This window comes from Echiichthys vipera (assembly GCF_963691815.1).
Source record: "Echiichthys vipera genome assembly, chromosome: 19".
NCBI classification, from domain to species: domain Eukaryota; kingdom Metazoa; phylum Chordata; class Actinopteri; order Perciformes; family Trachinidae; genus Echiichthys; species Echiichthys vipera.
The window spans coordinates 13,253,433-13,269,568 of record NC_139844.1 but is presented as its reverse complement, the minus strand read 5'-3'; the positions used below and the strand labels follow the sequence as shown (position 1 = coordinate 13,269,568).

The window sequence follows — 16,136 nt, the reverse complement described above, 5'->3', positions numbered from 1 at the left end:
GGCTAAATCAACGTTAGTATTAAAACAACCGTTAACTCAGAAACTGTCTATTGACAAACCTGGTGTGACTTCCAAGCATTACGTTTTCTTCCGAGATCGTGAAACGACTTTAATGCAATGTAAAATAGTTCGGGAAACTTGGACACACAATAAGTTTTTCCTCCGTCTTTCTAACCGGCTTGATGTCGCTCTCTGGTTGCCTAGGAAACATTCACGTAGCACTCAAAGCTTCTATCTCATTGGTTGCACTTTTGAAAGGTCAGCGGCAACTAGGTCAAAGTTCAAGTGATTTAAACAGCTACAGCTACCTTGTGCACTGCCGCTAGATTGGGAGCTGCCACTACATTGGGCGCTACAGCTTCTACCATAGGAAATGGATGGAACGGCTAGCACAGAGAGTTTTTACCGCATATAATGTGTTGGGGCCTTAAGGCTGCATTCTCCACAAATCAGACACTGCGGCGTGAACTCCAGTCCTTCCATTGATTTGAAAGTGGGTATTGAGTTTAGGCTGCAGCGGTGGCGGAAAGTTGAAAAATATTTTTTTTTTGAGAAACGTAACCCAACGTCACGCTGCGGTAGTCAATCACATAATCTTCCGGCAATCAAAAAATTGCCAGAAGAGACACAAAGGGGCCATTTAAGGCTACATTCACATTACAGGGCTTAATGCTCAATTCTGATTTCTTTCCCCCCAGATCTGATATTTCTGCCTAGAGACCATTCCTGTTTGAAATTATCTATACCTGACATCAATGAGTCTATCTGTGGTGTGAATGGATCTCTGCCTTGAAACACCTCACACAAAACCAAACGTCACACACATGAGCATTGGAACAACAAACGTCACAGACATGTGGCGGCTGTAGTAACCATGGCAACAGCCATCTCTGATCTCCAGTGCTGCCAACCTCCCGTTCTCGTCCCAGCGAAGGAGGCAGAGGAACTAGTGCTCATTTTCTGTAACAAGTGTAGCATTGAAGCTCAGTGGAATTTGCAAGGCACCTATCTATCTAGCTAGCTGCTAATGTCTTTCTTTCAAAGACGCAGATATGTTTGTCTGCATCGGGGCAGAACTGCCGTGCACGATACAGAGAGCAGAGGAGAATTGTAAACGTGCAACCAGATAAAGACAGAAAGCACATGCCGTCATGTAAATAAGAGGCTATTTAGTTTGTTAAAAGACAAGATATAGACCTGTTCTATAGGAAAGGTATCCTTTACCCTCCTTAAATGACTTCTGTTGTGATCTGCCACTGTTGGGCCCCTGAAACTGGTTAGTGAGATGTGATTGTGGCCCCTACAGGGCTCCAGTCAGAGGGTCATTAGTATTTTACTCGCAGAGTAATAGTACATACAAGCAGTACAGAGGATAAGCTTGTCAGTGCACATAGTTTCTAAAATAAAATACAAATAAACAAATGCATGAATATATTAGTTATTTCTTATATTCAGCATTATAGCATTTAAGGACTGTTACTTAAATCTGCATCTTCTAAAACAGTATTAAACACAAAAACATAATAATGTCCCCTCTTAAAATGTTATAAAATCACATTGAACCACGTTACCTGAACATTTACAGGACTACAAGGCAGCTATAGGAGCTAGCCAGTTAGCTTATCACTTAGTGCAACTAGTTTGGGATCAGACTAATTACTGAAATGTGTGTCTTACAGCAATACAATGAACAGACTTAACCAAGAGCATACACTTAAGTAAAACAAGATGACATCATAAAATAATCATGTTATTGTGCTTCATGAATCTTATAACATGTAACATCATAACTTGCATCATCAGTGACGACTGCACCGCGATGGTCAGCAGGAAATGTAACGAGATGCGCGCATTAACAGGAAACGGAAATACAGCACGACTTCACAACAAACAATTTCAAAGTAAAAGTCTCTGAACACGAAGAATTCACAACAGGCGCTACATATAAAATAAAATGAAAATAACTTGACCTTCAAGGGGGAAATATAATGGTAGGGGAAACACTGGCGTAGGAAAAAGCACATTGCTGTCATCAGATGAGTGACAACTTTGTTCTGAACATTTTCTGTGACAAGTGTATCATGAAAGTATGGTGAAATGAGCCAAACAGAGATGTCATTTATATCCACATAGCATCCAATCAGAAGAACACACGGGGGCAACAAGTACTAGCCATCACAGCACAGTAAGGGAGACTCGGCTGAACTGCAGTCGGTGAATATCATCTTATTTGCCAATTGCAGACAACAAAGCAAATATCGGCCCATATCAATGTCCGGTTGATAAATCAGTGTATCCATAATATTAATAACTGTGTATATGCCTACTAGCAATTTCCATCAGTTGCCCTTGACAGCTGATGGGAACATCACTTTTAGCTCAAGATTGATTGACCATTCACACTTTTAACCTTTTTCTCTGTGGAGATTTCAATGGAAAAAGATGTCACAGCAGGGCACTGGTGTTCATGCTTGTTCACTGGCATGGTTTACTGGGACAATTAAATGGGTGCAAGGCCCCATCAATAATGTTATTGTTAACACCTCTGCTTTTCCTACTATGAAAATTCAAAATATCTTCTGTGAAATAGGGTCTGTAACAGTAAGGTTTCACCCTTGATGAGAGGCCAAGCGCACCCTTTGAGGCATGTTGTCAGATGATGATATATCTCACAAACTTTCTAGACTTAGAAAAGGTGTAACTGGTAACATTAATCATGGCTGCACTTCATTTAAACCTGCATCACTGTGACCTGCATCACTGCAGCCTTTCTACTAAATGGTGCAGCATGGCTCAACTTGACTCCATCAGTGTATTGCAAGCCTGGTGGTGAACCGGGCCTAAGTTGACCTCCCACCAGGCCTAACTGGTCTATTGGGCATTTTTTTAACCTAGTTACAGTGGGGCGGCTTGGTGGAAACTTGGATAAAGCTTTTAGCACTGACAATTGAAGTAGAGTGAGACCATTTCCTACAGCTCTCCCTCTCAGAGCAACATTTTCATTCATTTTTCTCTCTGTCCCCCTGGTGAATGGAAGTCCATATCCAATGTTGGTCTCTACTGACTCCTGAGGGAGTCTCTGACTCTTTAGCTGCTAAGCAGGGGTTTCAGAACTTTTTGGTTGAAAATAGTTGTAGGTGAAGTTGCCCATATGAGAGTGGTAAGAGTGAAGTTCAGGCCAGATAGTGTGGTCTAATTCATTTGTGAAATGAGTACTTTGTATTTCATCATCAGCACCTAAATTTAAAGGTTTCATTTGCAAGAAAATGTCTTTCAAGTGCTATCCAGCAACTCAATGGGATTGCTTTCTTAAATTTCCAATTATCAACATCCATCACAGGCCAAAACATTGATCAAAAACAATCAATTGTGCCACTACAATGGCCTCTACACACGTAAATTAGAGCATCAGGCAGACGTCCAAGTGTTTAATGAGGGCAGCACATCAACAAGCACCTTATCACATAATGAAATGCTGATTTTGTCATTATTCTGCATTGTGGCATTTGTTGATTACTATGTGACCACAAGAAAAATAAATAAATCATGCCCAGACAGCATGGTAATTACGGCCCGATGAGAAAAAGATCAATATCCTTGTCCACAATGGGATACACAGTGCCCTGTACAGCCCATATTAATGCATGCTGTGGTCCGATCAAACCATAACAGAGGGGACGGTCAAATCACAATGCCTCTTTGATGAAATTTCTATATATTAACTAGATAACCAAGGATAAAATCCATATGAACACCTCAGAGTTGGACAGACCTATGCTGGCATTTGTTCTGACAGTTTGTGTTTGACCATAACAAAAAACAAAACAAAAACAAGCCTCTTTTCTTTACCTCGCTGTATACAACCCTTGCAATAACATACTGATTTTGTTCATAACTCAGTGCAGATAATAAATATCACAGAAACAAGAATGCCTCCAAATAAAAACTGCAATCTGTAACCGACACTAGCTGCTGTGATACATTCACAGGCAAATAACATAACACTGAACTCTATAACATATATGTCAGTGAATATTTTGTGTTTCACACAACCATTCCTTTGTTAGTTTTCTCTAGACTACATCAGCAGATTCACAACATTGCATATGTCCGTGTGTTTTTCCACCTGGTTTTAGATTGAGAGTATAAATAAATAAAAACATAATGAAAAAATGAAATTTGACTCATACTCAATTCATTGTCTTTGATGTATTGACTGATTGTAAAAATGCTCCAAGGCATGCTTTGATGATGCATACCGCAACACATAAACTGACCACAAAGTTTTGTGCCAACAACTCTGGTAAGGCTGCTATTAAGTAATAAATGTTGGGCTTGGAAATGAAGAGTGAAAAATGATTTGCTACTTATTGAAAGATGTCTAACGACAATGCCCCTGGCAGTAACATCTGTGTCTCCACAAGTACGCTAAGCTTGGCCTTAATAACAGCTACCAGGGTACATTCCCTGAACTACAAGAGGCTGGCTCCCGTTATTCAACTCATACTATCTGGGTTGTGCTTATCTCCTCTGTCTTATCAGTTATTGGTTGATTACCACAATGCAAATTAGGGCTACAATTAACGATAATGTTCATTATCTATTAATCTGTCAATTACTTTTTCGATAAATCCATTCATTTATTTGGTCTATAAAATATTGTGAAAAATGTCCATCCCAGTTTCTCAAAGTCCAAGGTAATGTCTTTAAATGTCTTGCTTTCTCAGTCCAAAACACAATATTTAGTTTAATATGACTAAAAACAGAGAATCTCTGTATCTGAAAGGCTGAAAATAGCACACTCGCCATTTTTGCACTAAATAACTAATCAATAGTATTTGGAGATTAAAGTTGAGTAATCATTGCAGTAGTAATGCTAATTATACAACATCTGCAGTTCTAGTTATTAGGAACACATAGCTAAAGCCAATACAGTCTAATACAGCCCTGCAAAAACCTACCTTCATGTAGGTTATAATGGTCAAATTTTGAGTGTTTCTAAGATATTTTTTTTTGTGTCATTTAAGAGGCTGTAATTGGGGGTGCTCTTGAAAATAATGAGGTTTATAGTAATCAGTCTACTCTCATTTCAATTTAGATGGGATGGCAACCAAGTGTAATCAAAAGATGAGTTTAATGTAAAAAAAACAAAAACATAAAACATTTGGCAACAACTTATTCTTACATTTTAGACTATATTATAAGATAGCAGCAATGCCTTGTGATCTCCTCTATCCTCTAGATATAAAGAGCAGGTAAGTCATAACTAATCAATAATTAGAGTAAATCCCACATTGCTTTAATGACAAAGGTAAAAGATGACTGCCAGAGCAAGATTTCAAACCCATTATCCAATTGATATGACTTAACCCTTATCCAAACACAGCAAACAGAACTTCCATTTCCAAATGTATAGTTTTATAGTTGACTCTTCAATAATAACAGCAGTTATTGAACTTTTCATGCAATAATATATACCATAATAGCCAGTGGTTTGCTGAAGAGATCATCGGTTTATTGACGCATGTTGACTTATCCAGAATCTCAGAGTGGTTCTTCATAATCAGAATACATAATGCCAGTATGCAAGCTGGCCAAATGTTTATATTAATATTTTGTACATTCATAACTTTGAAAATAACTCAAATGTGCACTTTATAATAAAAAAATGTTTACATATGTCATTTTTGTTGTTGGTGTCATTTTATCTATACCATTATGGAAGGCTGCTTTGAGGGGCCCTCTGGGAATTTTATGCCCAGGGCCCCAACATACTCTAGGATCGCCTCTGACAATACATAATGCCAGTATGTAAGCTTGCCACTAAGCACGTCGACATGCAATTGCCAGATTTCTGAATGGAGTTAGGAGTGACATTTTTACTCATATTAAAAGAGCTGGGTGGATTTGACAATCAAAGAGGAGGGTGCACATAATAATAATAAAGTGTGTTTAGAAAACCCAACATTTTTGGCAGTCACATACAGACTTAAATCGCGGCAAAAGCACCGACTACACCGGCTTTGGTTGACGTGTGTCTCAGCCGAGATCAAAGCAAAACAGACTCACGACTTGCAGCAGCCACAGACTCAACTGCCTCAAAGTCTTTATAAAAAAACCCTACCTTTTTACGTTTACACCAGTTAGAAACCCAACACAACGAGGATAAGTGGACACACGGCTAATGTATTAAATATGGACAAGGGGGGGAGACACAAGGGGCCATATGTCTCATCTGGCCAATTAGCTATAGCCTGCTGCTAGCGAGCAACGGTCACAACAAAATGCATTTACTCTGAACTACACAGGCAGACCAACGTTAGCTTTAGAGGCTACTCACCCTCCGCTAGAAGAGTCCAGGACGTCCGAAAAAACTGTCACCGCCGGCCGGCAGGTTTGTCAAAAAAAATCTCCGTTGTGTTAAATTTGTAAAACGACCACAGTCACCGGGACGAGCCTGCGGCGCTGCTGCTGCGTTTCCAGTTCAGCACCGCTCACAGCACCATTAAAAGCTGCATTGTTGGAAGCGACGGCTGGACAAACAGCACCGACAAGCACGCCGCGAGGCATTGTGGGAAACGGTGTTGATTAACCGTGTCGTTCAAACACATTCAATAATGGGGGGACGCTCCATCTAGTGGTCAAGGTGGGTGCCGTGTAAAATACAATATATTTAGAGAACCACGAGATGAGTATTGCAGCCAATGTTTCGATTCTATACAATAAATGAATCAATCAATCAAGTAAAACAAGTACAAATAGGTTAAAAGTACGAATAGAAATAGCTCTCCAAGAGACATCCTGAACTCATAACAGACACACAGAAAATGACCATCTGCACTTTATTATTATTTTTACTATTATTATTATTGTATTGTTTTGTTGTTACTATAGCAGTTAGATCATTTATGTTGTGTCACTTACCATTGGGTCTTGACACTTTACTAATTGTGTCTTTGTCTTTTGTTCATGTGAAGAATTGACAGTAAAGCTGACTTTGACTTTGACAATTAAGTGACAGTAAAGAACAACAACAACACAGTGAATAGAATCAAGACGAGGGAAGTTTATCTGCATAGCACATTTTAACAAGGTAACATAAGATATATAATGACATTCAGATAAAATAATTATAAGAATAAAAACAAACAAATAAAATATTTAAAAAGAATAAAATAAAACCAAGAATATTAATGGAATCGAAAAGTCCACAGAAAAGTCTTCAGTCTTAATTAAAAAGAGCTGAGATTTGCAGCAGACCTGCAGTTTTCTGGAAGTTTGTTCCAGATTTGTGGTGCATAAACACTAGGGCAGTCAGCGAAGACAGTATCAGGCAGTGTTCTATTAAAACAATGCAAATGGTAATGAAGTGGCACTAAAGTCATTATAAACAGTCACCAGCAGTATTGAAATATGTGATAATATGCATTTATGATATATATATATATATATATATATATATATACTAATTTATTGCTATGAAATAATATTTTCCAATACTGCATTTGATAAAAAAAACATTTTTTAATTATCTTTAATTAAGAATACAAATCTCCCTCATCAAACTGGCTATTTTTGTACTATGTATGTGTAAAATACTGTATGTTTATATACAAAAGAAATAGGCTGTACATATCATGATAATGGTGGAAATGATATCAAATGTGTACACAGTATGATAATACTTATACAATATACGCAGATATATCATTTTTATAACAGAAATATTATTATACATTAATATAACTAATATATATATATATATAATATTTTCCTTATTTTCTGCTTTTTCACTTCGCTTGTATGTTTATTTGTAGAACTATTTTGGAAAATCCGATAAATACTAAATAATTAAAATGATTTCATTAAAAATATAAATAAATACATGTGTTTAAAAAGGGGTTCAGAAAAAGTGTTTTAAAAGTTGCAACTTGTAGTTCAGCTCTGCAGGCGGCAGTAGTGAGTCAATTAGACCACAAATATACACGTAGAAGAAGACTCTCCAGCGGTCGCAGGGTGATGACGCACATTCTGGAAAATGGAGAGGAAACACATGTCAGCTTTTGCTCTTTATCAAACGATGTCAACAGACTTACCTCCTGCTACGAAGCCGTCCATGCAGGTAGGTATTATGATAAAATAAAACAAAGTGGTATAAAGTGCTTTGGTTCCTGGTGCTGTGATACACTCACAGCTGCTGCAGGAGGGACAACACAGTCCTCCTGATGGCAAGTTAGCTGTTACATCCTGTTATCTGCTCCTTCATGATGTCAACTTGTATTATGATCTAGGTGGCAAATAAGAAGAAAAGGAAAAAGGAGAACGGGGCCAACAAGGTTAACACAGTTAAAGCCCAATTAAAGCCTGAAAGGAAGAAAATGCGAAAGAAGCTCCAAAAGTCTACACATAAAGAGGAGAGCCTTGAGGGAATGACAGAAGTAAGTGTGTACCTGCTGCACAGATATGAAGACAGATGCTAGTTGTTGCCATTTTCACATCCATGAAAAGTAATGATCTTTTAATTTGAAAGTCAAAGATCCCATATTGTGCAAAATTTCAGGTTCATACTTGTATGTTGGCTTTCTACTATAACATGTTTACATGCTTTAATATTCAAAACACACGTTTTTTGGGGGCGGCCGGTGGCTGAGAGGTTAGAGCAGTCGCCCCATGTAAAGAGGCTGAAGGTCCTCGAGGCAGCAACAGCGGCTGCGGTTTCGACTCAGACCTGCGGCCCTTTGCTGCATGTCTCCCCCTCTCTCTCACCCCATTTCCTCATCTCATCTCATCTCATCTTCATCCGCTTATCCGGGGTTGGGTCGCGGGGGCAGCAGCTTTAGCAGGGGACCCCAAACTTCCCTTTCCCGGGCCACATTAACCAGCTCTAACTGGGGGATCCCGAGGCGTTCCCAGGCTTCCTGTCTATCCTATATAATAAAGGCTTGAAAAACTGCCAAAAAAAATAAACACACATTATTCTTCTCATACTGTCTGTCTGAATATACCTGTATTCACCCTCTGTCTGAAACGCTCCGTTTAAGAGCCTGTGTCTTCATTCCCCACTCAGTCTGCTCTGATTGTTCAGCCGTTCCAGAACTTTGGCATCTGCACTTTGGGCATCTCTGCAGCAACCATGAATGTATTAACTGGATACAGCGTTAGAGGCAGAGCCCCATTTTTTTCTATGAAAATTGATCATTGGCGCATGAACCCAAAAAAACTTCAACTTCCACGGCACTGCTTCCAAATTGTGTGACCCATAGAGCAGGCACACCAGAGTCGTCTAGAGGCTACTTTGGTTTAGTGCGCCGGCTAACTTGAATTCAATTATTTAATTTTGCAGCTCCTTGAGACTTTCCAAATGTTATCGCACCAAATGAATCAAAATGAGTCATTTTGTGGGGGTTATGGCACACGAAAAAAATGTATCTACAGATCTAAAGACATCTCTTTTGCTATGTAAGTCAATGTGTTTCAGTCTTTTTGCTTGACCATACCAGTCAGTTATGGATCATAGTCTCTATGCTTCCAATGCAGAATGAGGAGTGTGTAAATGGAGATGGTGAGGCTCTGGATGCTTTGCTGGCCGACCTGGCAAAAGTCAACAACAGCAGGGACAGAGCGAGCAAGCTGTTCCAGTGGCTCATCAACCCCATCCCTGCCAAGTCCTTCTTCAGGTACAGATGAGTGTGTTGCCATTGATTCTATCCGTGTAAATATTTAAGAAAAAGAAAATGACGTCCTGTAGACTGCATTAGAGCAAACACTGCGGTCAAATAATAATACAACAATTTGACTTTTCCCGGCTAATATCTTTCGTCTCTCTGAAGGGAAACCTGGGAAAAGAAGCCCATTCTTGTTCAACGTAAGAATCCAAATTATTACAAGGGACTATTCTCCACAGCGGAGTTTGATCGCATTTTAAGACAGGTAAGGATATAAAAACATTACCTCATCCATCCTTCCTTTGTAATTTCCACACCTGTGTTGAAATTCTTTGGTTATCATCAAGACACATCTTTACACACAACACCATTATACACAGTGATTATTATAGGACTCATCGGTGAAAGTATACAAGTGAAGCAGGTACTTCCCTTTATGCAACGTGGGAAACGCAAAAGTTTGACTTGCATTTGCGGGCTTTATTGGCTTTATTGGCACTCCAAGGATTGCTGGAAAAGTCAGACAAAGCCTTCTTTCACTCACTGACTCTTTTAAATCTGTAATCACAAAAACTAATAATTATCAAGGGGAGGTCAATAAAGTTTGTTGCCTCATTTCTGTTGTATATTACTTTTTTATTTATTTACACTTTTTCTGTCTATTTGTTGATTTTTTTTTTTGTTTTATGTTTGGTAGCAACGTGCCCAGATTCTTTCTGTTTCCTTTTCCTCAATGAGTAACTATAAGATCCTCTTTGATAGTTGATTTTAGAAAAAAAAAAAAAAAAGCAAATGATGATCTGTGATATGAACTCCATGTCTGCGTTGTTATATTTAAGGAGGATGTTCAGTATGGGGTGAACCTGGATGTCACCAGCTACAAAAATGGCAAGAGGCAGACACATAATCCTGCGGGGAGAGCTCTGCCGTTTACTGTGTGGGACTTCTACGAGGTAAGGCCAGATAAAGTCAGCAGATCTTTATACAGTGTGTGATTATTTCCACTATTTGCACAGCGCCCTCATTATAGTAATTGTTTCTCCATTTCCCAGAGTGGCTGCTCCCTCCGCTTGCTGAATCCCCAGGCTTTCTCCTCCACAGTGTGGAACGTGCTGTCCATTCTCCAAGAGCATTTTGGCAGCATGGCCGGAGCCAACGTGTAAGTATTCGGGTCAACAATTCTCCTGGAAACCTTTTTGGATGCTCTCAGTTTTTGTTAAATATGTGGGTTTTTTTAATCCCCCTTTAACCAGATACCTGACACCATCTGGAACACAAGGCTTTGCTCCACATTATGACGACATCGAGGCGTTTGTGGTTCAGCTGGAGGGGAAGAAACATTGGAGAGTGTACAACCCAAGGTGAGATGGAGAGACCTTTTTAAAAGACCAGCATTAAGTTAAATTCACACTGACTTGTTTTTGCAGAAACTAGTAGATGATCCAACATTTTGAGATGGAACACCAAGTCATGTCCACTAAGAATCCGCAATTGGGAGCTAATCTGGTTTTTACATTTACCACATGTGGCCCATGATGCACTGTTATCCTATTAGTTTGATACAAAGTTAGAAAGAACGCGAGAGATTGATGCCAAGGAACACACATTGAAGTTGTTGTTCTTTCTGTATTTGTAGGACAGAAGATGAGGTCTTGCCTGTTCTTTCAAGTCGTGAGTAAAAAAAAAAAAAGAATATATATTTTATATTTTTCTTCTTTATAGTGAAATGTATGTCTTAATTAAGTTGGAATGAGGATTCAATTATTTACCGTAATTTCTCAAGACAGGACTGCTTTGCGTTTCCTCTCCAGAAAACTTCAATCAGGCAGACATCGGGAAGCCAATCCTAGAAGTGGTGCTAGAAGCTGGGGATCTCCTTTACTTTCCCCGAGGATTCATCCATCAGGGCGACTGCCTCCCAGATGCTCACTCCCTCCACGTCACCATCTCGTCTTACCAGAAGAACAGCTGGGGGGATCTACTACAGAAGGTGATACTCTCTGCAGCAGCCATGGACAGTATTAAACAGTGTAATGAAGTGCTTTTTTGGACATTAAAGCATGTAAACATGTTCTAGTAGAAACCCAAGACACAAGTATGGACCTAAACAACAGCATGATAGGTCCCCTTAAAACAAAAGGCGTCAGACGGGTATATTGGCTCATTTATTGATCAAGCATTACAGATATAGTTAATTGACAGCATTTCCCTTAATGATACTAATGAGATTTACGTTATGAAAGCTTTTACACTTCGTTGTCTGTGTTGAGCTGTTGTAACGCATGTGAAATAACAATCGATGAAAATAAAATGGAAGGAAGATGGTTCTTATCATTTCTGATGTGCAACATTCCAGTATTACTTCTGGATAAAAGTAGTGCAATACATTAACGACTGCCTTTTTTCCAGGTGGTTCCAGCCGCGTTGGAAATAGCAATGGAGGAGGATGTGGAGTTCAGACAGGGCTTACCTCTGGATTACCTGACATACATGGGAGTACAGAACTCTGACAAGGTAATTCATCAGTTATTTTGTATTTATTGGTCACGCGTCGTCATCACATCCTCGGCTTTTCACCAATTACCCACGACCGACCCAAGTCCTCCTCACTGTGTGTAGGAAGACCCACGCAGGACAAAATTCTTCTCACAAATTGAGAGTCTGATGAAGAAACTAACAACTTACGCCCCCGTCGACGCTGCTGTGGATCAGAAGGCCAGAGACTTCCTCCATGACTGCCTTCCTCCTGCGCTCACAGCAGGTATGAGTTCTGGGAATTAACTCAGAAGAAACGTCTACTTTTGGATGAAAGTGTTAATGTTTTTATATTTCACAAGAGAGCTTGAGGTACATGGTGCTTCTGATTCTAACAATTTCATGTCATCTCCTACAGAGGAATTGGCCAGGAGTGTGCAAGGAGCGCCTGCTAGGTGGGAGCGTGGGCAAGTTATGGATGTAGGTTCACAAATCACTACCCAGACCAGAGTCAGAGTTCTCCGTGCTGGATGTGCCAGGTCATACAACTTTTTTTTACTGCATTTATTTATATATATATATATATATATATATACGGATATATATATATATATATATATATATATATATATATATATATATATATATATATATATATATATATATATATATATATATATATATACGGAAATAATGTGTGGACAGGATTATAGGGCCATAAAAGTTTGGTTTAAAAAATACCCTTGTCCGTGTGGACTAGGCCTCTACAAATTTTTGATTACATGTTGTGAAACCCACTCTAATAATTTGCCTTTAAAGCAAAAATGTAAAAAGAAAATGGCAATGTTAAAATATAACTTTCTGTCTTCCCAGGTTATGCAGTGATGGGGAAGCGGTTCATCTTTACTACACAACAGACAACCCCAGAGTTTACCACAAAGAGGAGCTCAAGAGTTTTGAAATCAAAGCAGAGGTAGATTTGAAGATCTGTGTTAAAACCCTTGTTTCGTAATGATGTTGTCACTGCCTAATAATCGTTTTTTTCTTTCAGCACACAGACGCCATGGAGTTTCTGATCCATTCATATCCCAAATTTGTGACAGTAGGAAGTTTCCCATGTGAGGCTGCAAAGGACAGGGTATGTGGTTTTAGGTGCATAAGATCTGTGCTAAGATGTGATGCCACTGTACATTCAGGCATTCTTTTGTATTTGACAGTTTATGCAAGTCATAAGTACAGAAACTGAAAAAGGCCATGCTTGCAACAAGTTTTTTTTTTTTTTGCTGTTCTCTCAAGATCACAAGTTAATTATTTTTGATATGAAAATTAGCTTTGTTATATCAGGATAAAGAGATAATCAACTCATTATCACAAGAAGACAAAAGGCCATGTTATCACATCAGGTGTGCCTGAAATAAAAAACATTATATAATCTTAGAGGTATAAAAGTTAAAAGCTATGGGACTTTTACTTTGGATTATCTCTACGTTGGCAAAGTAAAAAATGCTTGATTTTGTGTATGTAGTTAGAGATGTCCTCAACTCACACGGCATTGTCAGGATTTATGTCCCCCAGTAACTCCAACAAAGAAATTCACAGAAAAAAGACATTTCCCTCACAATTGAGTATTTTCTGTTAAATTAATAAAATAAATAATAAATAAATAATTAATAATAAAGGGACACAGGTAACATGTTTAATACTTATTGTGAATATAATATTAATCAATGTCATTTGCTTATTTGTTTAAAAAAAAAAAACTTTAACACCTTATGTCGAAAACTGGACGTAGTCACGCACAAATAAGTAGGTACACATAAGTAGCCTAATAAGAGGAATCAAGCTTTTGTTCTCTTGGGATAAGGGGTTGATAATCTCGATAACAAAGCCTGTTTTTGTAAATGGGCATGTCCTTCTCACCTCTTTCCATTTTACATATATATTTATTCTAAATCATTCATTTTTTAAGGATTTTTTTTTGGTTTAATTATTGGTTTGAGTTGTTCCTCACATGGTTCCTTTTCACCCCCAGATCACTCTGGCTGAGCTGCTTTTTGAGAGGGGGATTATCCACACTGCAGAACCTCTGTAGTGGCCACAGATTATTCAGTCATGCTGACTGCATGAATAGAGTCTCTCCTTACAAAATGATGCAAAAAACACATGTATTCTTCATTAGTGCTACAGGAATGGCTACACTGAACAACCATTACATATTTGCTCTCTGTTCAGCATCAAACACACTTTTTCTTATGGTTAAACGTTTCTTCATTGTGTTAATCCTGTCATGTAGTCTCACCTTTTATGTCAGGAAATAAATCTTCAACATTTATTTTTTTGTGTCATGTTTTGTAACCAAAATCACCAACAAGTACAAGTGGTTTTGACAAGAAAGGACATGTTTATTATCTGTTGATACAACTCAAAACATTAAAGGTTATTGGGGGATCCAACTCAAAATCAGATCTTAAATATTGTGATTTGAGGGTCATTCACACCAGATGACAGGACACATTCCAGGTAGGTGTAATCTACTTCCATGTCACCTCCTCACCAGGCTTCAGCTCCCTAAAGAGAACAGAAGTTAGAGATTTGCATAAGATGCATATAAACATGTTTCCTTTATCACTAAGCCTTCTGCTGACCTATGTGCAAAGTAATTGGTTCAAACTGGGGGTACGTGGGTATGCAGTAGCAAAAAAACTCACATGAATTTCAAATAAATAACCAGGAGGGATTTGTTTTGCTATTTAAACAGGTGTAAGTTTACTTTGTTATTTCTTACCTACTGAACAAAACACTTTTGTTCCTGAAAGCTGTCAGCTGCTGGTCCTGTTGTTTGTCAAAGTACCATCCAACCACAAAGCCCATGGGCACCAAGATGTTCATCCAGTGGTTACGGACAAGTGCTGCAAAGTTGACCATGGTTCCTATAGAAATAGCAGAAGATGCATTGAAACAAATTCTGTGGCATGGATTTTATACTCGGAGCAGAACAGTTTTAAATCAGTTTGATAAGGGGGACTGATGCTTATTCAATTTCTTTCCCCCCCATCCCATCTCCAGAGCTACACAGGAGACACTGCATCTCACAAATGAAGGTGACTCGGCATATTTCTGACTGGGAATTGATTGCACAACTAAAAACTATATGACCAATTAGGACTGAACGTTCATTTCTATTGACATCAAACTTAACTTTGTGTTGTCAGAAACATAACAGAGGGTATGGAGTTATTTAGACATTTAATTATTTCAAACGTTTGTCAGACAGAGCTCTGAGCTAGTGTTAGGTGAGGTCATCTTTAAACTAGAGGTCGACTGATATGGGTTTTTCTTTATAGAATGCAGATTGTTTTTGGATGGTTTTTCTGTTTTTTATTTTAGCAAGTAATTTATTAGTAATTTAATTCCATTACAATCTAATATATTTTGAACATAAATAAAACAGCTGATTGAATTAATTTGGGGAAAAGTTCATAGTAGCCTAATGCTGCGTTCACTTGCTATGGAAAAGATGTAACGTTCCACTTGTGAAGTTGAAATAACCAGTGAGTTGTGTTCAAGTGCCGTTGTTGTCGTTTAAAAATGTAACATGGCGGAACCATTTTAGACTGTCTAATTCATCAACTACAGCAAAAAGAGGATTTATCATAACAAAAACGGTAAATAATATGCTGTATTTTTGATAGATGATGAATAGTAGATTTCATTTAACTACAACAACAAACGCACTTGAACACAACGCACTGGTAGAGGACCACCTTTACCATAGCACGCGAAGGCAGCATAAGGTACATTATATACTGTATAGTAATAATAGAACGGGGCTCAAAACTTCTTTTAAGCATCTTCCCAAAACTTTCCAGAAGCATGTTTTTTGGTTTGTTTGTCACAAGGCAAATGGCCGTAATTTACGTGATTAAAAAAATAAACAAGTCATAACAACTTTGTTTGCTCATATTACAGCTCAGCATGCGCAGACACATGTGATGA

The 16,136-nt window shown here is 38.4% G+C and overlaps 2 protein-coding genes across 2 annotated transcripts in view; one reads left to right on the top strand and one right to left on the bottom strand.

The window, feature by feature from the left end:
• The window catches only part of extl3 (exostosin-like glycosyltransferase 3), a 29,048-nt gene extending 22,537 nt beyond the window's left edge, over positions 1-6,511 (bottom strand). Inside the window, exon 1 of the mRNA XM_083933604.1 lies at positions 6,341-6,511. The gene's annotated coding sequence lies outside the window, so the exon portion shown is untranslated. The remainder of the gene's footprint in view (positions 1-6,340) is intronic.
• Positions 6,319-14,434, top strand: riox1 (ribosomal oxygenase 1). The gene is made up of 16 exons (XM_083933605.1): positions 6,319-6,394; positions 7,938-8,122; positions 8,292-8,438; positions 9,538-9,677; positions 9,831-9,930; positions 10,505-10,618; positions 10,718-10,824; positions 10,919-11,026; positions 11,302-11,336; positions 11,477-11,655; positions 12,075-12,179; positions 12,285-12,426; positions 12,559-12,679; positions 13,014-13,113; positions 13,192-13,278; positions 14,173-14,434. Exons 2-16 carry the CDS (start codon positions 8,039-8,041, stop codon positions 14,230-14,232), a joined length of 1,629 nt encoding a protein of 542 aa, XP_083789731.1. The 5' UTR covers positions 6,319-6,394; positions 7,938-8,038; the 3' UTR covers positions 14,233-14,434.
• Positions 14,435-16,136: the final 1,702 nt, after the last annotated feature.